Raw genomic sequence first — 22,293 nt, 5'->3', positions numbered from 1 at the left:
TTCAGGCTGTTTCTATTCATTTTAAACTCTTTATTGAAAATAAGTTGCAGTTGGTACACAGACACTGAAAATACATCATCACGGATCGCTCTCTCAAAAGATATTTTTATATATATTTATATATATATACAAAAGTTGTAAACATTTTTAACTTATTTCCATACACAGTCCACTGTATACTACAATCCACGTAAGGTTAGTGACAACTGCAACTCGTGGAAGCGGTCTGCTTATACAGAGGTATCTGCAAAAGAACTTAAATTTGCAAACCACATTTGGTATCGTTTTGTTATTAAAACTTGTAAAGAATCTGATGTTTAAACGCATATTGCAACGAAATAGAGGCAGCTGAACTTGGGTTTCAAGTTGGTACAGTGAAGGCCGTGTCTGAGCCTCGTGGGGGGCGGGAGGTTGACACGCAGCTTCTAAATGCAATCTAGAAAAGCATTATGAATAAAACAGAGTGGATCTCGACTTGTCTGCTCTCCCCAGGAAGACAAAGAAGGCTGAAAGGAAGTCTGCAAATATACGCAGCTTTTAGAGAGAGGAATATTGATTCTACACTTTTACTAATGAATAGACAACGATCACAGTTGGTTTAATTCTATTCAACTGCTCTCATGGCTGCAGCAGGCAGAAGGGCAGCAGATGTGAGTGGGGGGAACAGGACAGTGCTGCGGAGGAGAGAGAAGGGGATGGAAAACTCACAGTAAGGAGCGGCCTATGGAAAAAGCAGAGAAATGCCATAGCTGTCACTGTTGTAGCATGAACTCAGCACTGCTGTGCAGTGACCTGCAGTTTGCCCAATGGGAAACTCATCTTGCTAAGTGCCTCACCAAAATAGCAAGTCAAATCCAACTGCTCATGGATGTGGTTAAACTGCAGGAGATGGTGAAGCACGTTGTTAGGGAGATGTTTTTACTGAGTACTGGTTAAACAAAGCTTCTACCTTGCTAGGAATAGCTTAAGATGCCGGGAGCAATTTCCAACTAATGTCTGTATTTCAAATCCTTTTCTAATGTGTTTAAAGTATAAGTTCATGCAAAACAGCAACAACAACCACCACCACCACCATAATGGGTTAACTTCAGTGCTGAGAAATGCCTGTGTTGTCCCAACAGAGCCTCCTAGAGCACAAGGATCTGGTAGAACAAATCTCCAGGAAGGAAAGGTACAGGCTTGTTTACAGTCTATTCTTTATGCCCAAATTCAGCCCTGACACTACACAGGAGCTGTCAGCATGTGAGGCTGAGGGCAGCCCGGTCAGCTGCCGGGCTTCTGGAGGGCTCTACAATGGCTTCTGAGAGCAGCATAGGGGTAGCAGCCAGCAGGGCATGGATTTGCAGCAAAATCCTGGCATGCTTATAAGGGCTGGTCTGGAGGGTTACAAGGAAGGCAGCTACTGTCCACTGTACCATGGTGAACTTAGAGGGAGAAAGAAACAGGGTGAAAGATGTATGAAGAATGATGGTAAGATTGTCTGAACCTCAAAAGAGATACTGCAGGGATCCAATAATTCTGCTGTTACAGCCCATACCTGCACACGCAGTCTGACTGACCCATCATGAGGGTGCTACAACAGTTAACAGACAGCACTGGTAACACAGAGCAGACAGTGGGAGCACTGCAGTGCCTCACAAAGTGCTTGGAAAAAGGACCCTCTGCAAGGGGTTAGGCATGAGTCATCACAGCCAGGGAGAGGGCCGGTGTCTCACGCTTCCTTTAATTAAGGTTTTAATTCAGCAGGGCCTTGTGCTACCAGCCTGGGGGATGGGGAATTACACAGGAGCTGAGCAACAGTCGCCAACAAACCAGGAAACGTTTATCTTTCCAGGTGGCTAACTGCTGCTTCCAAGGCATGAGTATCTTGGGTGTCGCAGTGCCACCTTAATTACATTTTTTCCCACCCTGATGCAGACTGAGGAATGACTGTGGTGACCTCATCACTGCTGCCTGCAAAAACTGCACCAAATGAGGGATGCCCGCCAGCTCCTGCCTGCCTACCTGGAGCAGGGGAAGGTTTCTCTGGCAGTGTTGGCATAGCCAGACCACAGCCATGGAGCAGCACCTGCTCGGCCTCACCCCTGCCAGGAAACCCAGGCACCAAAGCCCCTTCCTCCTCCTCTCCTGCTGAGTACAGCACATCCAGGTCCTCACACACACACAGCGCCAAGCAGAATTTATACGTAACAATGCATTCTGGGGAGCAATGACTGTAATAAGACGCTGACCTTAAGAAGAACGACGGTGCCCGGCCTGGGGATGAAGTCACAGTTGTGCTGCTGTTGTCCCCATGCCACAGTGGCTGCTCTTAGGTCAGTGACAGCGTGGGGGTGCGTGGGTGTGTGCGCCCATGTCCCACAGCCATGGGGTGGGAGGGGTGGAAAGAAAAGAAATGCAATGTAGGCCTGGGGTGCGTACATTCAGATGTTGTAATATTCAGCATGTTTACACCACTGATCAGGACACTTCTCGCAGTCAGACAGAACTTTAGTTCTTTACGGTTACAAGGAAACTCTGGAACAGTTATATAGTTAGAAAAAATACAATGTACCGAACAAACATTATCTCACATACAATCAATTTAAACATTTAAATTGATTATAATTTTGCTAAAATATTAACACAAGTACTGTTTGTGCTGCTAAAATTTCAGTGTTCCCTCTAAGGAAAATATTGCTACAGTTCTACTGTACCCTGTATTAAAACCTTTTGCCCTTTTATTTTCAGCAAGACTGGCTCTAGAAAAATCACAAGGGTTAGAGAATTAACTTAGGCTTATACTCTACTGGGGTTTGGGTGTCCCCACTCAATGCACAAATTTCTCATTGCTCACCTACCTCAACTAGCACAGGCGGATAGTAGATGCCTCCAGGGCACCTTTCTTGCTTCTTGCATCAGCTCCAGAAGCCTCCTCCATCAGCAGTGCAGCATCCTCCTGCTGCTGCAGGGAACATCTATGCTGGCAGCGGGGCTGAGCTCTTCTTAATACCAAGTTCACTTCAGAGTGGATGGCAAAGGTACTGGGGGAAGTTGTGGAGCTGTCACTGTAAGGGAAAGCTGTAAGGGATGCCAGGTCCCTGTGTCACCACACACAGAAGGCTGCGCTCTGCAGCTGAAGCATCTGAGCTGGGAAATGCCTGCACAGCTCCATCAGCACTGGGTGCTGCCAGGCAGATCCGGATCCAGGAAAGCCAGCGCTCACTGTGAATGCAAGTTTTAATCTGACCTAAATAGTGGGGTATTCAAGTTATGCATTTTGTCACTGATAATGACTGCCTGTGATGAGGTTTGCTGCTTATTAATTAATGCATTTATTTGCAATTTAGCAGCAGAAATGAGCTGTGCTAATGATGATGACAAAAAACTGCTGGATTTTTTTGCTACAAGAACAGCTGGGGCAGTCCTTTATCTATTGCTTGTGAGGTCAGAAGGCAACACACAGCTCTGCCAGCAACAACAGTGCAACAAAGGATCCCTGCAGCCAGGTGAGCTGGGGGGACTCTGCCACAGACAGGCCCACTGCTCAGTCACCATGCTCTGTCCTCAGCAGCACCCAGCTCTGCTCAAAGCCACTGCACACCCAGCACGTCAGCTGCTGATGAGCATCTGCTGCACTTTTCAGATTGACTTGGTATTAACAAGGCTGTAATTCTGTTGCTGGAAACCAAACTCAGCCTCCTCCTCAGGCGTTTATCATCCACTCTATTCTCCCACTATGGGCAAACATGTGCCACATGCACCCCCACAACAGACTTCAAAGCCCATCGAGTCCTTTCGGTGCTCGCTTTGAATTCTGCATCGCCAGGGACTGCAGTGCAACACACATATCTACACCTGAGGATTTTGCTGCAATTACGACAGATGGTGGCTGCTCCCAGTAGAAAAACACAAGTTACATTCTGCTTCCTAATTGATTTAGAATTTGAGTCACTGAGGCACCCACACCTTTTGTGTTGGCAGCTCTGGGTCTGAGGGTGAGCAAGAGTTCGGTGTTGCCAATCAGAACTATCTGTAAATTTGCAAACTTCACCAACTCCATGATGAAGTGGAACTGTAACACGCCATATTTTCCACTGATAAAAGCCTATTTCTAATTAGCAGACAACTATTGCTAAATTCTTTTCAAAAGCAAGTTTCAAACACAACTTTCTGTATCCTCAACCAGAACTGCATGGAAGCATAGAAGCTATTTGGATATTCAACATAAAACCCAAGCTTCTGTGCCCCCATGCTCCCCTGCACTACATTTGAAACACCTGTTTGGTTGTGTTTTTTTGTACAATAAATATATACAAATAAAAGTAACACAGACACCACTTATTTCTTTGTAAATTTGGCACTTTCCATGGCCTCTGCTCTGTGCTGTACATGAAAGCTCTGCCAGCAGCAGGACTAGCCCAGGGCCAACCGCCACAGCTGCAGTCCCCCTCGCTGCAATGAGGCCACATCTGTGTTAGCTCTGGAAGAACGAGATGAACAACTCATCAGCTACCTTGTTTTCTAACAGGAAAAGGTATTTTTGGCTTTCCCAGGCACTCTGTGGCACCTAGTGCCCAGTGGTGCTAAAACAAGCCTCAGAGAAGGTACTGACTTATCTTCTGCCACATGGAGTAGCGACCTTCTTTCTTCCGACTTAGAGGGAACACTGCTTTTATAAAACCCTTGGACAGGTAAGACAAGAACCAATACCACTGTACAGAATTCACTGCACAACTAGCTAATAGTAAGGAACCCAGCACTGACTTGCCACATTAAGGAAATGGTACTGAATACATTTGCAATCAACCGGTTAACTGTACTGCACCATAGGACTCGGTCTATTTGTACACGGCTGCACGCCCTCCTCCCTCAGTATGCTGGCACTTGGTAACCTTTCGGGTTGGTGTCCGAGGTCTCGGTGAACGGGGGACTCTGGTAGGTCTCTGTGCTCTCAATGCCACTGCCAGTGGGGTACCCGGGGTACGCAGCGTTGGGGTCGGTGGCAAACTGGTCGGTGGCAAAGAGTGACATGTCGGTGCCCAGGCGGTACCGCTGCAGCGCCTTCAGCGCCAGCGCGACCTGCAAGTGATGAAGAGATTTTGGGGGGAGTGCTTGGCACGTAGCTTGTGGGTGACTGCTGCCTCCTGGTCCTCCACAGCCATAGAAACCGCTGGCCCAGGAGGAGCCAGGTGTGCTGGGCACAATGGTGCTGCACCACCATGCACCACTGTGCCACACTGCACCACTTTGCATCAGCACTCTATGCTTCCCTCTGTCCCTGTGCCATCCTTTCCCTTCCTCTGTGCCTCCCAAACCACAGAACAGGCCTTACAGAGGTGCTTGTCCTTCAGCCTCCTCCCACTGTTTATATTTGTGCTGCAGAGCAAAACGTTCCATGGAGAACTACATGCTCTTCCCATGCAAAACAAAAGCCCACACTGTGTTCAGATTAGGTTCCCACTGTCATCAAGGAAGTGGCACCATCAAACCAACCACTGCAAGGAGTGGAAGCTGTCCCAGGCCAGTGAAATAGGCCAGTCCTGCAGAGACTCCTTCACCCTTTTCCAGGTTGCAAGTATTCAGGTCACAAATTGTGGGAAATGGAAGCAGCAGTGCTGTGAGAGACCTGCACTCACCTTTATTTCAGGAAGTTTCATTAACAATTCAATTAGTTTTTAAATGATAGACTCGGGATTAAAAAAACCTGCCCACAGACACCAAGACTGGCATGCCCTCAGCTCCCCCTGTAAGCCCCAAGGGCAACGGGTGCTCCCCTGCTCTACACTCACGGCCCTTTGGCATTTCCCCTGGCCCAACATTATTTCCCTGGCCCTGGCACCAGGGCAGCGCTAAGCCCAAGAGCTGCAGGCCCCATTGGGCACAGGCTGGGTCTAGCAACTGTCTGCAACGGACCTTATGTATTTGCTGCAGCATTTTGCACCTCTCCTCGGGAAAGCAGCAAAGCAATCAGCCTGGCTTCCCCCTATGGGCTGCCAAAATCCCCCACAGCCCTATGGGACAGGCTCATCATGGTGTACTTCTCCTGGGAACTCATTTGCTTCAAACCAAACTGCTCCCTGGGGTCTGAAATGAGGGCAGCACGTGGGCAGCAATATGTTTTATATGGAAATGCAACTTGCCAGCTGCAGGAGAAGGAGAAGTTTGGAAGTTCCCAGGAAGAGGGGACTGGAGCTGGGGTTTCCTGGGTAAGTAACCACAGTTTCAGCTCCCTGCAGAGGGAGAAGGATGGACTGCAGGTTTCTTCAGTACAGCCCTTCACCACTCACCAGGATTCACTTCCCCAAACTATGCCCCAGATTCCTCCTTCAGCTCAGTGCTGAGCCCATAGTAAGTTTCATTTCTCCTCCCCCCCAGTCTAGCTCTGAGTTGGGTAGTTTCTTCTGTAAACATTACATCTATGCCCTATAGATATCCACAGGCACAAAGCCCAGCTCTGGGGATAGGTATCATGACCCTCACCATGACAGTGGCAGATAGCACTTGTACCACAATGCCCTGGGTGTAGTGCTGTGGCCCCTGAAAAGTCCAGAAGCTGAACTCACCCAGACAATGATGGAGAAGAAGGAGAAGGCGATTGCTGCCCGGGCAGCATCTGCTCCTTGCAAAGCCCCTTTGCTCATCGTTGTCCGCTGCCACTGGTTTGCTAGGAAGCAGAAGGCTACAAACCACAGGAAGGACAAGAAACCTGGAGGAGAACAGAGCTAGTCAGTGCTGATACTGTCATCACCTCCTCTGCTGCAAGAACCCCACGAACAATGCCACCAAGATATTCAAACAGCAACAGTGGTCCTGGGTGCCTTATCCTGTGGCATGACCCAAACAGAGCTATTTTGAAAGAGGGGAATTTACAATCACTTAAAAAATGGAACTGGAGGGAACCTGTAGCATCATCTTGTCTGTTGCCTACCTTCAGTTTAGCGCACCTAAACCTTCCCTTGATCTTAAGCCTTGCAGGGACAGCACAACCCTTAGACGTACCCTTCTCGCACTTGGTGGGACTGCAGCCTGCTCAGAGGCACCAAGGTGCTGCCAGCCCACTCCCCAGCACTCTGCTGTGCCCACCTTTTGCTTCCTGGACACCTGCAGCTTTCAGAACCTTAGGGCTGGACACCGTACAGCTGCTCAGCAGGTGGAGGGGGCTGTGTGCCTGCTCCCAGCCTCACTACCCTTCAGGGATCAAGCGAAAATGCTCCAGTGATTACTTCTTATTGGAACCAAGGCTGGCTGAGCAAGATAGGGCTGCAGCTCCTCTAATTCAATCACCAACCAACAGCAGTGCCTGATGTCAGGGAGCTCAGAACAGTCACAAAGCTAGCCACAAGCACACACTGCAACAAGCAGTAACACTTTACAGTACTGTGAAAAGAAGCTGCATAACCTGGAGCCTTCCATGATGCTGTTTTAAGGGCCTCCAGCTTTCTGAGCATCGCCAGCAAAAAGCTCCCTGAATTTGCCAATGTGCATGCAGAGATCCAGACCCAGCAGTGGGCTGCTGAGCTGCGAGCCTCTTCCCAGGGATTATCAGCACATCAGAGCGAGCAGCCACACTGCCAGCCCTGTGGCCATAGCACAGTCTGGCTGCAGGGAGAGGAAAGAAGCTTCCTTTTTCCCTCTTTATCTTACCAGCTCTTAAGCGCTATAAAAAATGCATGCTTGTATCCAAACACTGTGCAAGATTTATAAGGCTTAGCATACATCTTGCCTTCAATTCAAAATTTGTGCCTAACTGCAATTTAGGAGAACACACTCCTTGTTTCCTTTTCTTACACAACTGGACCTGGGGCGGACACTTTGGCCAGCCCAGCCAAGCCAGGCTCTTGATCTGCCCTTACAGCAACACACCCTCCAGTTAGGATCACCCACACTTTCCCCTTCCAAATCCCAGACTAACAAAACAGCCTTTTTTTGCAGAACATGGCTAATGCCTGCTACCAAAGCCACCTCTGCATACACATTTCCATTCACGGATGATCCACTTGTCCCCAGTGGTAAATGAGACCTCCCATGCCCACAGAGCAAAATTCAGGAAGAAGTCTCTTGCTTCAAATCTACACATTTCTAGACGCAGCAGTGTTGGGAAGAAGAAAAACCAGAGATGAAATGCGAGAGCAACTCATAGCAGGTTAACTCACAGCACTGTTGTGGATGCTCAGGGGCATCCCATGGGGCCATCCAGGGCTGGAACAAAGGGACAGCGGGGTCCTCCAGCAGGATTAGGCTTCATCATTGGTTTACAGGGAGTGGAATTGTTTGGAAGACCCTCACTGTCGCAAAGCTGACACTGTGCCACATCTATGACACAGGGACTCCCCACCGCCTAGCGCTAAGCCCCTTCTGTTAGTGGTATCTTCCAAGGGTTGCCAGGACTTAAAATGACAACATCCACATCTCTGACCGTGCACCGGCTGTGCTGGGTATTGCAGCTAACAACTTCCTCTGCAACATAGATACTGAAGCTGCTTGACCTGCCCAGTGCTGACTGCTGGTCTGAGACCTTCAGTGGGAAACGCCCAGATGGTGTTGCTCCTGCTGCTGCCCATGTGCATCTCACTGAGGTTTCACGATGCACACAAGCCTCTGTCCTCCTGACATCAGGACAGCTCCTGCTGAGTTCCTAAGAAGAAAACTGCTTCCCTGCAGGCCCTGGGAAAGAGAGAATGCAGTATTGCTGCCAGTGGACAAGACAGGGTCAGGTACCGAGAGCACCTCCGAAAGTACCAGGCGGTGTTTATGCCATTTGGAAAGCTGACACATGCCTGTGTGTGAGATCAGGCTTCCCAGCGAGCTCTAGGAGGAACTATTTTTGTTCTGTACCAGCACCCGTTTCCATTTGTGATCATGTTCACCCTCTGTTAGCACTCCTGTGTGATGAGACTCTGTGCCCAACACTGTGAATCATGCCTGGGATCACTGCTGCCTCCTCTCACCTGCACATCCCAGGGTTCAGGCTGCCCTGGTGCCAGCTGGGCACCATCTCATAGTTTCCCTGTCATGTCCTATAGCTTCAGTATATTTCCAGGATCAAGTGGAAATGTGTATTTGGGAGGTGTGGGTTGATATCCATGGATTTTAAGAGCCTGTGAAGGGGGGGCTGAGCTGACAGCAGGTTGCTGTGGCCACAAGCACCACTCCTGACTCCTGGTGGAAACAGGCACCAGAGCAGCTCTGCACCCACCAGCATACCAGGGAGAAGGAAAATACCAGGAATAGCTGTAAGAGCCAGCAGATAATTATAGTTTTAGAATTTGCAGACAACAGAGTGCAAACACCAGGAAATATACATTACAGTTGTAATTACAGCCTGGTTCCAAGCAACACACAATCTACAGGAGCAGCTGTAAGAGCAGATGGAGGACAAAGTTGCAAGTGCCACTGACATAGCACTGCTTGCACCCAGCATCACCTACCTGTGGACACTGGGGCTGCCAGAGGCAGAGCCCCCAGTGCTCCGTGAGGCAGCTCCACTGTGGGGACAACCTCTGTACTGCAGGCAGCTAATGCTCCTTGTACAGCTGGGGTGGGAGCAGCAAGCTGTCGGTATAAGCCCTCTGACCCACTACTGATCTGGTGTACAAGTTCTCCCTCCTTCAAGTGAAAGGAAGCTGTGGGTTAGCAATTTGACCAACTCCTCCCTTGCCCTTCACAGGCAGCAGCTGCCACTTCTGCTTCCGTGCAGCCAGCACCAGGCACTGGGGGAATCCAGGCAAAGGGACAGGAGTGACCTTCTTCTCCCTCATCCCACCCACTCACTGCTTGATGCTCCTCACCCTCTTATTTCCCAAATGTATTTTCTACTTTTATATTAAAGCATACAGTAATGCAGAATTCACATGCAGAGAGAAAGGATGAAACAGTCACAAGTAGAAGGAAATCAAAAGCCAAGGAGGAAAAGAAGAGGAAGGGTGCAGCATAGAAGTCCCACAGATAAAGTCCCTAGAGATTAACACAGAGGCAGTCAATGCAAATAACTCACAGTTTGCACTCTGCCACATATGTACACATTGGCTCTGAGGACACAGAGCCCCTGGGTTGCATGCTCCAGGCTGCTTGGGGTCACATGCCAGCAAAACCCTGCATTTGATCTGTGCTGCAAGATATGCTTCTGGAAGCAACCAACTGCCTGGAGTCTCTGCGTGAGTGGGTGCACAGGCTACAGCAGTACAGAAGGTTTGGGGCAGCTGTAATTTTAGAAATGTGAAGGCACAGAAATAGGAATGGAATAAGATACAGTGGGCACGAACCCACCCTAAGATCTCCCATTGAAACGTGAAAACCTGCAGCAGAAGGGTGTTTTGCACACCAAGTACTGTGTGTACCAACAGCTGGTGCCACTGCTTGAATCATGACGTGATTTGAGAGTGCAGATCCTCCTGACTGACGTAGACCAGTCACTCATGGTTTCTAGAACTGATGGAAAGGAGAAGCAGGGTCTGAGTACCTTTGTAAGAGCACTAGTAACAGCTCCACATACACAGCTCTAGCCACCCATGATCAAGAGAGATGAATCTGGGCTGAGGTACGAACTGCAGGCATGTGGAAGGGAACAGAGAGTCCATCTGGTGCGAGGAGACATGCAGTGAGGCTCTCAATCAGCAAATGAGAGCTCCAGGAAGGAGCTTGATTAAGGTATGAAGCAGGACACATGATGTAAAAACAGTCTGGAGCCAAGGAGCTGGAAGGTCCCCTCCATACCCATGTCCCATGCTGAGACCCTCGATTCAAGCCAGCACAAGTAGCAGGGGAAGGTCAGACACAGGGCAGATACTGGCACCCAGCTAAGTAAGAAGGGTGCTGCCACTCTCACATCCCTCCCAGCAGCACAACTTGCCCATAAGCGGTTTGCTTTGCAACATGGAAGTGGTCTGCTTGTTTTCTAACAAGAAGCATGGAGAGGGGACGAATCAAGGGAGGAGGAAGGACCCATGCAGATGACACAATGCAATCAAGGAGTATGCACACTTATCCCCCGGTCCCAGTAATATAGTCAGCACTGACAGCTCAGCTGTATTTGGAATTTGTGGATGGGGAGGATTTACTAGGACAGAGCCCTGGTGCAATACTGAAGCCTGTCCCCATGAGCAGAGCAATGCCTGTGAGCAGAAGCCCATCTTCTGCAGCTTGCTGCAGAGCCCCATGACTGTGCACACTGTGTGTGACAAGGACAACAGAGGAACAAGGCAGACATGGCCCTATTTCATACAAGCCTGGCAAGGGAGAGTGCAGCTGTTACAAGGTGAAAATCAGGGAAGGATCACAGCCTCAGACCGAGACACACATCCAGGCAGAAGATGGATGTGGACTCTCCCCTTCCATTTGAATTGAAGAGCGGCAGGCAACAAGCCCCATGGAAAGGGATGTAAATGTCAGCTCACAAGGGCTGGACACTGGAGCTCTAGCACCATGAAAATGAGCTTTCCAGCAAGGAGAGGACATCCTTAACTACAGGCAAGCATAGGCAGATGATGACGGATGTTTTCATTTGGGATCAGAGAGTCATCAGCTGTGCTTGTGCTGGATAAATCACCTTCAGACTTTGCTAACACAAGAGCCTGGAAATTGAGAACATCAGCTGCAAACTCAGCCAGAAAACTCCCAGAGCAGCCAAGCAGAGGACAGTGTCTCCCAGCACCGCACAGCCCATCAGCTCCTGTTCATGTGGCTGAGTCAAGGGCTTGGGACAGCACAGACAATCCACACGAGTCCTTGGGAGATCCAGAGCTACTGGCAAACCCCAGCCCTGGAGGCAGTGAGGGATGGCAACGGTGTCTTAGCTCCTGCTGTAGAAGCACGCTTCTGCTGTGTGCAGAAACACATGCACAAAGTGATAACAGATCCAGATGTAACTGATGAAATGACTTTTGTTAAGAGGCAGAAACAGGAGATGTGGAGATGTGACAGGGTAAAATGTGATCACCAAGCCTCACTTCCCCAGGTGACCTTCGTGATCCCAGCTTCAGAAGCAACACAGGTGAGCAGGACACCCCACTGACTCCAAACTACCACACACTGGCTTCCCCATTGCTGCCTCTGGGTTCACTGTTGGACAAGACAACCCATCCTTCTCCCTAAGACATGAGCTGTGCCATGCCCTGAGAGAAGAGAGCAGGACTCAAGCACAGAGCTGCAGGCACAGCAATGGCCCTGCACACCCCGTGGAACCAGCAGTGTCCACAGCAAGCATAGCAAAGCCAAAGTCATACCTGAAAAACCCAAGTCCAGCAGGACAGCTCGTTTGCGGTCCTTCACACTACTGATCTGCTGGAACTGGAGGTCCACAACAAGGAAGAAGATGCATCCAAAGAAGGCAATAATGCCAATGGCGATGCCATAGCTGCAGGCACTCTCATTCTCGTTGAAGATGCAGTGTAGCTCAGGGTCTGTGCCATCCTTGTTCATGTAGCACTCATTCACAATGGAGCCAAACACCACAATGGAAAAGATCTGCAGAAGGAAGGAGAAAACACAACTTGCAGCTGCTTACATTTAACTCTGTTTTCCAACAGCAACATAATTGGATTCAGTCTTGTGAGGCTCCACGGCAACACAGCATTTGTTAGCTCCCCACACACAACTGGCTGGTGGCCCTATGCAATGGGCTGGCGGATGGCATCTAGGGCTCCTGTTGCTGTGAGCCTGTTTGTTTTCAGTGGCTTGGTTTGCAGCATGTTTCAAGAGATGGGGAGGGAGAAGGGAAAACTAAACAGATTGGACAGGTCTCTGCACAGTCTTTCTGCTTGTGCTGCTCTGCACCATCAGGCTGCACTCAATAAACCCCCTTGTGTAACTGCAGAGCAGAGAGAAATGAAGTCACAGATAATGGAGCTGCTGAATGCACACTAGAGGGTGGATGGGGTGCTTGGGGACATGGGGAGCAGCTCACTTGGGTGTCATGGGAAGGGGGAAGATGTTATGATTGTGCTGCCATGCAAACAATGGGGTAATTCAACCACAGAGCAGGGCTGAAGGATGTAGTACCTGCATCTGTTATGCAGTGACCCAGTTCCAGCCCTGCAAGGGACAGTAGAGAAGGGGCTCACTGGTGGCTGCTCCATTCCTGCTGCTGACTGCTGGGACCCACAGCAGAGCCAACAGCAGGACCCCAGCCCCCCAGTACACAGCAATGGAGAGAGGCAGCTGCCCCACAGTAGCTTCAGTTCCAGCTCCTCAGGGCTTTGCCTCACATCCTGGCTGCAGGAAGGGAGCTGGGTCGTAGCATGCGGCTGTGTCCACGAATGCCATTCACAGTGCTGCATGCCAAGGTAAGTCCCTCATCCCTCCAAAACCAAAGGCAGCAAGCAGAAGCCACAGAACCAGTTGCATTCACTCTGTTGCAGCCTGGGAAGCACTGGGCGGCTGCTTTCATTGCTGAGCTCCGAGCAGCAAGACCTGTGGATGACCTTGCACCACACTGTGCATCTCTGATCTTGTCGCTTGCTACCAGCACCACAAGATCCCTGCACGCCCCCTTGCCCTGCTAGCTCCCAGGATGCAGCCAGAGGCCACATATGCAGGCAGAGACCACACACAGCTCCTCACTGCTTCCTCTGCAGTCACAGCCCTGTACTAAGAGCACGAGACTGAGACAAGTGACAGACAGATGCAGCAGCTCACAGCCACCTGCTACCTGCAGTCCACGGCCCTCGCAGTCACTCTGCCTGCTGACACTTCACCTTGCTCCCTAGTGCATAGGGGCAGCAGAACCAACAACAAACAAACCATTCAGAAAGCTTCCAGCACACTGCAGCGTAATGCTGTGACAGCACAAGCACTGGCTGCATGTCTCTCGCCTGGCTGCCCTGCAGTATTCCACATGGACAGCCCTCCTCCCTCTCCTCCACACTCCTCCCAGCTGGGGTGAAGCTGGGACAGAGGCAGTTCCAACTGAAGCTACTTGCAAATGCAAGTGCCCCATCAGCAAACCTGTCTTAGATCCTCTCCACTAACTCCCCTCCATATTGGAGGGAACAACAGAGAAGCATGTCTACAAGAGTGCAAGCATACGACAGATTGGTACAGGGTATTTTCTTTCTCTGTGGGGTGTCATCTGAAATAAATGATGAGCAGAAGCAGTACAGTCTCTGGAGAACATCCTGCCTTAGGTGTGCAAGCAGCTAGCAGAGCACCTGCCCCATGCTCACTCCCCATTCCACAAACCCACCTGCAGGACAACCAGGGACAGAGTTCATCTCTAAACTGTCAGCCAGGAGCTCACTCCTCTTGCACTTGCAATTCAAGTTAGCTCACTGCTGGGCCATGTTGGGTGATGGAGATGCTCTACGACCTGCCTGCCAATTGAGCTGGCATCCCTGTGCTACCCAGGCATCCTGCTTTCCTTCCAAGCATCCCCTCATCTTCGAGTTTAACCAAGGCCTGGGGGTCTTTCCCCAGTCCATTCATCTCCAAGTACCACCACAAGTTCCCTGCTAATGTGAGTCATCGCCCACATTCGCACCCAGTTTCTCGTTGTCTCACCGTGACGGCCACAACATCACGTAAAGAACAAGAGGGCTGCATTGTAAGAAGGAAGCAACAAACAACAACAAACAGCACTAATAATTTTCCCAGAGCTTTGGCAGCAGCTGTAATATCAGCAGTTGTAAAAATCTGTTCATAAATAATGCAAAATTGTTATTTACTATCAGAAATAGCAGCAGCATTTATAAAACAGGCCCTGGAATAAATAATGTGATTCTGCTAAACATGAATAATTGAGAACCTCTGATTCCACTGGATTATTTCTCTGGCAGGCCAGTGAACTTGTACTTAGCTTCTCAGATAAGTGTTTTACTAAATCCTCCCAGGATTAGCAGCCCGCCTTACTTCTTGGTGCATTCAGATGCCTCCCATGCTCACAGCCCGGCTGGGTGATGCAGTGCCAGGGCTGCCCACAGTGTTGGTGCTGCTCCTGGGGGAAGGCAAAACCCATGCTGAGCAGAGCACATCAACAGGATCATGGCTGGAATGCAGGATCGGATAGCCAGGTCTGTTAAAGGAGGATGCCTAGAGAGCAATCGTGAAGGAGAACAAAAGCCAAAAGGTGCCCGAAATGCACACAGCACAACTGGGACCAATGCAAATGTCACCAGAGGTGGTACTTGCAGATGTCTCTCTGCTTAGCTTTAAATTCCAGTGAGTTTTGCTCCGCTCAGTGCAAAGAATTGCATCCATCTTGCAGCTGGGGGATCCCGCAGGAAGGGGCTGGCTGGGGGCCTTGGCAGGAGTGTGGGGCTGAGAGCTGACACCCACAGAATGCACAGTCCAGCCCAGCCCAGCATCAAACAGTGAGTGCACGTGTAGGATGGAGGTACTCAAAACAGTGCTGACTGGAGGATGCCTGTCAAAACATGCTTGTCAGTGAGAACAAGTCTTTCCATGTTTTTTCTCCCCCTCGCCTCATGATTGATATTAATTTTCTTAAAAAACAAAACAACAACTGGTGCTGGTAATTCTCATTTTAATGAGAATAGTTTCAGTGTTGTTTTGCTATGTGTAGATTAAAAGAAAGTTGAGGAAACGGGGGTAGACAGGGGGAAAAGTAAAACCCACAGCATCTTTTTGAAGTTCATGAAGAACAAGTGCCAGGCCCCAACTACCTCCACAGCCCTCACTTGCTCAAGCTCTCAACCAGCTCATCAGAGACCTGAGAGAGAAAATGCAAGGCCAGACTCTCTACAAGAGGATGGAGAACCACCATGGTTAGGAGGATGCACAAAGAGCTGTACACACAGCAACACAGATGAGCTGCTTGTGCAAGCGCAGAGCTGCCCAGTATCCCTGAGCAAGAGGGGACTCTGCCAGGCAGCAAGCTCTTCTGTAGCACAGGACAAAGGGGTGTGAGTACAGACCATGACTCTGGAAAACAACCGCTGCACAGCTGAAACCAGAGGGCTTTGAGCATCACCCTAACCAGTGCTCCAGCGGTGCACTACAGGGGCTCTGGGGCATGCAGGTGACAGTGCCCAGCTGGTGGGCAGCACACTGCTGAGTGATACCTAGCTTTCTCCTAAAGAAGAGAAGGAGCAGCCTGCTGCAGGGCTTGCTCACACCAGGTTTTTGCCATCTGGATATGGCTGGCTGGCCAGGCTGCCCTGGCTTGGGTCTGCCACCGCACTTTGCAGATCTACATTCCCTCCTGCAGCATGAGCCTACCGAACCCCAGACCTGCAGGTATTCTACCCACACTGCTTTCAGCCTTCTGTCACCCAGGCACCTGAAATGTGCATATGGAGTCCTGGCAATCTAAGCACAGTCATCACAAGGAAAACAAAAAGCAAAAAACGCGAGAGCATGAGCTGAAAGCGTCAGTGTGTGAGCTGTCAGCCATTTTAAGGTGAGATGTTTCCAGTGTCGATGCACTGTGCTTCAATCAGGGACCTATGAAAAAACACTGCCAGAAGGTGTGGGGTTGCAGGAGACTGCAGAACCTTGCTTTGATTACACACACAAGCAACTGCTAATGTCAACATCAAGGAAATCTAATGCATGGAGAAAAATGATCTACCCCTAATTCGCTCTGCAGTAGCTCTCAGTCAGTGGTGATAGGCACAACCCGGATGGACAGAGCCAGCACCAACATCAGGGTAAGCCCTTGCCAGATGCTGCCTTCTCCAGCCCCCGCTGCTCCTTGAACTATCCCTGAGTGAGGATGTAGAGCAAACATAAAGGAAAAATTACTGAGGTGAGACAGGCACAAGCCACATTCTCCCCAGCACGGAGCATTTCAGCCCCCACTGGGCCCTGGGCTGGAGCTGCACTGTACTGCAAGGACACCCCGCCTGGAGCTGGGCTGTTCCCCAGTGCTTCACACCCAGATTCTGGGGGAATCTGGTCCCCTCTCCTCCCCATTTCATCCTTACAGCTGTCAGTAACAGCAAAGCATAATTTACTGGGGAGCATGAAGGCCAAGAACCACCCTAAGCACTACCAGATCTCCCATGAGGACTGGGGATGTGACCACAAAGGAAAGACCTGATGCAGTTTCTGGCACAGAACCGGATAGCATGATGCCAATCCTAATAGGGTTATGGACATGTCTAATGGGCTAATCAGCCTGTGAAGGATGCATGTTGATGACCACATGACTGCTTCTTACTGAATTACTTTTTTAATGTGGCAAAAGATGTTGGTTGAAACACAGCATCCATTCAAAGTTCCTGGTCTAGTGGCACAATCTGAGCACACATCAAGACAGCGTTTGGAATCGGTGATGACAGGAAAACGATAATTCAGCCGCATCTTAAGCTCAGATGTGGTGAAACTTCTGTATAATTTCATTAACAAAAATGTAAAGCTTAAGTTCAGCCTTTAATCTACAGCCCATGGAAAAAGAAAATTAAGATGGAAATCTGGTGACCTTACTGAAAGCAGCCAGCACTAGACAAAGCCCAGAGCAGCCAAGATCACAGCACTGACTCTGAGCACTGCTGCAGGCTCCTGAGGCACAGCCCAGCCCTGCAGCCCCTCTCTGAGAGCCACAAGTCTTCCATGCTGGGGGACCCTGCAGCCGGGGCAGAGGTTCCTCAGGAAGGCAGGAGGGCCACCGTGCCCAGGGTGCAGCACAGTGACCACCCCAGAGCCCTGCTCTTCTGCTGCTGCTGCTTGGCTCCTCTGCTCCTGAGCTGTTTTTTTTTTTTTTCTGATAAAAACAAACACAGCCTTTACAGTGAGCACACAGGAGGCAGCAGCACCTTTCACTCTCCCAGACAAATCAAACGAACCCAAAAGAGGGCAGAAAGGGCCCACCAGCCCCTCCAAAAACAACCTCCTACCCATAACACATCCAACCCAGCTCTTACCCAACTCATCCCTCAGCAAAGCACACACATCTTGCTGAAAGACAATGATTTGCCACATTATGGACTAATACACAGCACTTAAAGACTTCTCCTGGATCTGAGCCAAAGCAATTTCTGGTCCTATAAGTTCACTACTGCATATCAAAGGTTATGGGGATTTCCATTTGCTCCTACACCCACAGCTAGGCAGTTTTGGCTGCTGCTGTCCCATCCTCTAGTGAAGGTTATGCTCTTAAAGGCAAGGAAAACCTAAACAAAATGCTGGGCTGAATGAGCTAACACCGCACAGGAACAGCTCTCAGCCAACAGGTGATGAACTACACCCCATTCAGCTTTAGGAAAGCAGAAAGGCTCCAGGCAGGGCAGGCAGGTGCCAGCCGCAGGCAGTGCTGTACCATGGCGCGCACCCTGGGTGAGTGAAGCAACTCTGAGTCACACCAAAGTCACTGTGAGGAAATGCTGAAGTAGCCCTTGAAGCTGTAGGGAACTTGCAGAGATCCAGCATGGCAGAAGAAACCCCAAAGCACACACACTGGGGCTGCCACCTCTTGGGGTGAAAGCTGACATGTCAAGGAAAAAGGCTTCTAGTGTTGCTTTTACTGAAATTTATACGAATTACTAACAACATTTACTTGAATAGCATATTTACCATAACTGCTTCTAAAAGTCAAATCTAAAGCTGCATTAAGCAAACAATCCCCCTTAAAAGCTGCACGGCTGCTTAGAAGCACGGGCAGCCATGGCACTACAGAGAGGGGGGCTCACGGTTCTGCAGGCAGGCCTTGGTAAGCACCGACTTTGACTTGCTATACAAAAAATGACCAAAAAGGAAACCACAAGAATGATCACATCTTCTTCTGACAAACTGCATCAGACAGAGGGGGAAGAGATGAATGAGGAACTGTTAAATGGTTCTTTCCAGCTTTTGGTTTTACAGCTTATGGCAGAATAGGTTTTTTTCCTTTCAGATATTCAGAATTGCTATGTATGGAGAGGTCACGGTATGAGGTAGCATCAGGAATTGCCTTTCACCAAAACCTACGTTTGGGAATTTCTAACCCAAAGTCACTATTCACCCAAGGGGCCCTCAGATGTTTGTCAGCACCAGAGCTGAACCCACAGCCCCGGAGCAACCGCTGGAGCCGCAGAATGGGGCTGAGTCCTGCTGGGCAATGACAGGTTGTGAAACCCCATCAGCAGGCAGCAGCCAGTGGGCTGACTGGCTGCCCAAAGAGAGGGTCTCCACCAGCACATCCCAAAGGGCCACCAAGACAGCACCCTCCTCCAAAGGAGACACCATCCAGACAGACCTGGACAGGTTTGAAATGTGGGCCTGCAAGAACCGAATGAGATACAACAAGGCCCAGTGTGAAGTACTGCACTTGGGTTGGGGCAGTCCCAGCTCTGCGTACAGACAGGAAAACACACTGAGAGTAGCCCTGCAGAGAAAGGCTTGGGTGGGTGGTCCTGAAGGACAAGAAGATGGATATGAGCCAGCAGTGTGCACTTGCAGCCCAGAAGGCCAACTTGGCTGCATCAGCAGAGGAAGTGGCAGTGGGGCAGGGAGGGGACTGTCCCCCTCCACTCTGCAACACTTGAGGCCCCATCAGGAGTTCTGCATCCAGGTCTGGGGCTTCCAGCACAAGACAGAAGTGGGGCTGTTGGAGCAGGGCCAGCAGAGGGCACAGGGATGCTTAGAGGGCTGGAGCACCTCTGCTGCGAGGACAGGCTGCGGGAGGTGGGGGTGTTCAGTTTGGAGAAGAGAAGGTTGGGGTGGCTTTAAGGTCCCTTCCAACCCAACCATTCTGTGATTTTATAACGGCAGCAAGGATTAAGCCTCCAAGGTTTGCTCCTACAACACAGGTTAAATGGGCTTAAAGAGATGTGACAACAAGCAACAGGAAGGGGAATCACACGAAAAAAATGCCCTGACAACTACACCCAGCTCAAGGGGTTTCTGAACAAGCCCCCAGGCTGTGGCTATGGGCATGCCAGCAAAGGTGGGCACTGTGAAGCAAGTAATGGAGCGTTGCAGTGGCTGCGGGGCTGTGCTGCATACCCCAGCCTGGCAAAGGGAAGCTTCAGGGTGGAACAGAAAGGCAGAAAGATCTTAGACAGATGCTGCTTTGTAGTGCATTGCTTGCCGCCTCCGTCCAAGCTCTCCATCTTAAAACAGGCTGTGGGTTTGATCTGGCACGAGCAGTAAAGCTAAAAAGAGCCTGGGCACACTTTGCTTTGCAAAAGCTGCAAGAAGTAACAGCAGCCATGCATCAGGCAGAACGGCAACTGGCCCCAAGTGCCCAGCTCCCACCGACCACATCCCTGCTCATGCTGGAGGGTAGCCAGTGGCACACAGCGGGGTCACAGCATGGGGACTCCACACCCCTGTGCTGCATCTCCAAGGGAGGGGGTCCACAACAGATCTTCTAGTATATGTGAGACAAGGGAGGCATCCACATGGCTTCAACATGTACTTTCTAGGCCTTATTGAATCTGACTGCACATTGCAAACCCTGTGCATGTCATGTTCATAAAAGCCAATGGGCCCCTCCACCTGCTTAGAGTTGACCCATTCTGTGGTTGTACACGCTCAGTTTTCTGAACCTAGACCTACAAAATGAATGACTTTTCTACTGAACAGCCAACAAATACACACACAAATATCTTCTAAGCTGGGATTTTTAGTTCATCTCCCATACGCTGCTCCCGTTGTCCACAAGTCCAAGGAGGGTGAGCTCTCTGGCTGGGTGCTGGCAGATCTTTTTAAAGGGAACCCAACTCAACACCTGTTGGCCACTGATTTATCTGACCATGCCCAAACCAACATGTTGCCAATGGTTTGCCACGTGGAGGATCCCACTGGATCCCAACCAAGTCCTCCAGATTGAAATGATGCTTCTAGGAAATGTCTGCCAGCAGAAGCCTCACAAACCCTGCCCCACACGTGAATGCTCCGAATCCATAACCTCCACCTTCCTTCACTAATGGAGCCAAGGGCTTTCTGAAAGCCCTAGCAAGTTCACTGGCTCCAATCCAGCCAAACAATTAAGCATGTGGTTGAATTTTGAGCATGTGATTGCAGCTGGAACTGCTCATGTGCTTGAAAGTAAGTGCATGCTCCCATGTTATGCCGCTCAGGCACCCCGGGGTCCTCCTACGCACTGTGTGATGGCAGCTGGAGGGGCAGCCCCTTCCCTCACTGCATGCGTGTGGCACTGCTGAAGGTGACACGGAGCCAGTGGCCATGGCCCCCATGCACGAGTGAGGATGAGCCCCTAGGGCCCAGCTCTGAGAACCAGAACCTGCAGCCTGCAGGAGCAGGGCTGAGACTCCATGCTAGGGACTTTGGGCATTGCAGAGCTCCCTGGCCATGCACGCTTGCAGACTGTAGCAGGTGAGAGCCGGGCACTGCAGCCTGGCAGCGCAGCACTCTGGCTGCTTATTCATGGAGCAGCAACGGGCAAAGACTTCACTGAGTGGCTGCAGCACAGATCCCACCTCTTGTTCCCCCCTGTGCGGCAGAACTCACGTATGGGAAAGGACCAGCAAATATGACATCCATTTGGATGAACAGGGGGAGCTGGGCAGGGCTGGCTGTAAGATTTCATCTCTCTTACACATGCACACAGAGAGCACGGATGGGAAGAAAATGTCCTGTGCTTCTGTGCTGCACCCTGCTCTCTCATGCTCAAGCACCAGGGGCAAAACCACCGCAGGGCTACAGCATCATCCACCCGCTGCACCGTGCCCGTCCCCACGGAACTTCCCACGGGAGCCAGCCGCCAAAGCGCTGCCCATTGCACGGTGTCTGCTGGCTGCACACCGCACGGGCACCGCACACCGCATGAGCATGCACAATACCCGGGCACTGCAGACTGCACGGGCACCGCACGCTGCAATGGGCACCACACACCGCCACGGGCACCGCTCTGTGCCCGGCCACCGCACGCTGCCCGCCCCGCCTTACCCAAGCCGTCGCCCGAAGGATGGTTTGAGGCTGCTTAAGGAAATCCAGGGGATCGACGGCGCCGCCGGCCCGGCCCGCTCCGAAGGACGCTCCTTCCATCTTCCCCCACCGCCCGCTCCGCTCCGCTCCAGCGCCGCTCCGAGCCGAGCCGAGCCGCGCGCGCTCCCCGCGCCGGCCGCGCGCCTGTCCTCCCGCCCCCCGCGCGCCTTTCGCGTGGGCTCGTCCGCAGCGCCGCGCGCGGGCAGCGGGAAGAACCACCCGCGGGGTGGGGGGGCGGCGGCAGGTGCACGCGCCCGGCGTGCTGCTCACCGCAAGGCGACCTCCTCCCACCGCGGGAGGCCGAGCTCACTGCGCGCTGCGGGCACTGCGTGCCACGGCCATGGGCACCGTGCTGCAGACGGGAGCACCGCGCAATGACCACAAACAGCGTGCAGTGCCCGTGAGCACCACGCTACAGCCAGGAACACGACGCAACGGCCATGAGCATCACGGTACAGCCAGGGACATCATGCAAAGGCCATGAACATC

General features: G+C 51.1%; 1 protein-coding gene across 1 annotated transcript; it reads right to left on the bottom strand.

Annotated features, from left to right (window-relative positions):
- Positions 1-15: 15 nt before the first annotated feature.
- On the bottom strand, positions 16-21,933 carry SYNGR3 (synaptogyrin 3). Its single transcript, NM_001007834.2, has 4 exons — positions 21,766-21,933; positions 12,204-12,444; positions 6,546-6,688; positions 16-5,061 (listed from the first exon to the last, which is right to left on the bottom strand). Exons 1-4 carry the CDS (start codon positions 21,862-21,864, stop codon positions 4,852-4,854), a joined length of 693 nt encoding a protein of 230 aa, NP_001007835.1. The 5' UTR covers positions 21,865-21,933; the 3' UTR covers positions 16-4,851.
- Positions 21,934-22,293: the final 360 nt, after the last annotated feature.

Source organism: Gallus gallus, chromosome 14, assembly GCF_016699485.2.
Source record: "Gallus gallus isolate bGalGal1 chromosome 14, bGalGal1.mat.broiler.GRCg7b, whole genome shotgun sequence".
NCBI lineage: Eukaryota > Metazoa > Chordata > Aves > Galliformes > Phasianidae > Gallus > Gallus gallus.
The sequence above is the reverse complement of the archived record's forward strand: the minus strand, read 5'-3'. Positions and strand labels throughout refer to the sequence as shown.

What these genes read in the sequence shown, in the direction of transcription:
- SYNGR3 (NM_001007834.2), bottom strand. Translation starts at nt 21,864, where the DNA reads ATGGAAGGAGCGTCCTTCGGAGCGGGCCGGGCCGGCGGCGCCGTCGAT. An exon ending in TCCTTCGGGCGACGGCTTGG is followed by an intron (nt 12,445 to 21,765) that starts GTAAGGCGGGGC and finishes TTCCTTCTGCAG; the next exon opens with ATCTTTTCCATTGTGGTGTT. An exon ending in TCTTCTCCATCATTGTCTGG is followed by an intron (nt 5,062 to 6,545) that starts GTGAGTTCAGCT and finishes CATCACTTGCAG; the next exon opens with GTCGCGCTGGCGCTGAAGGC.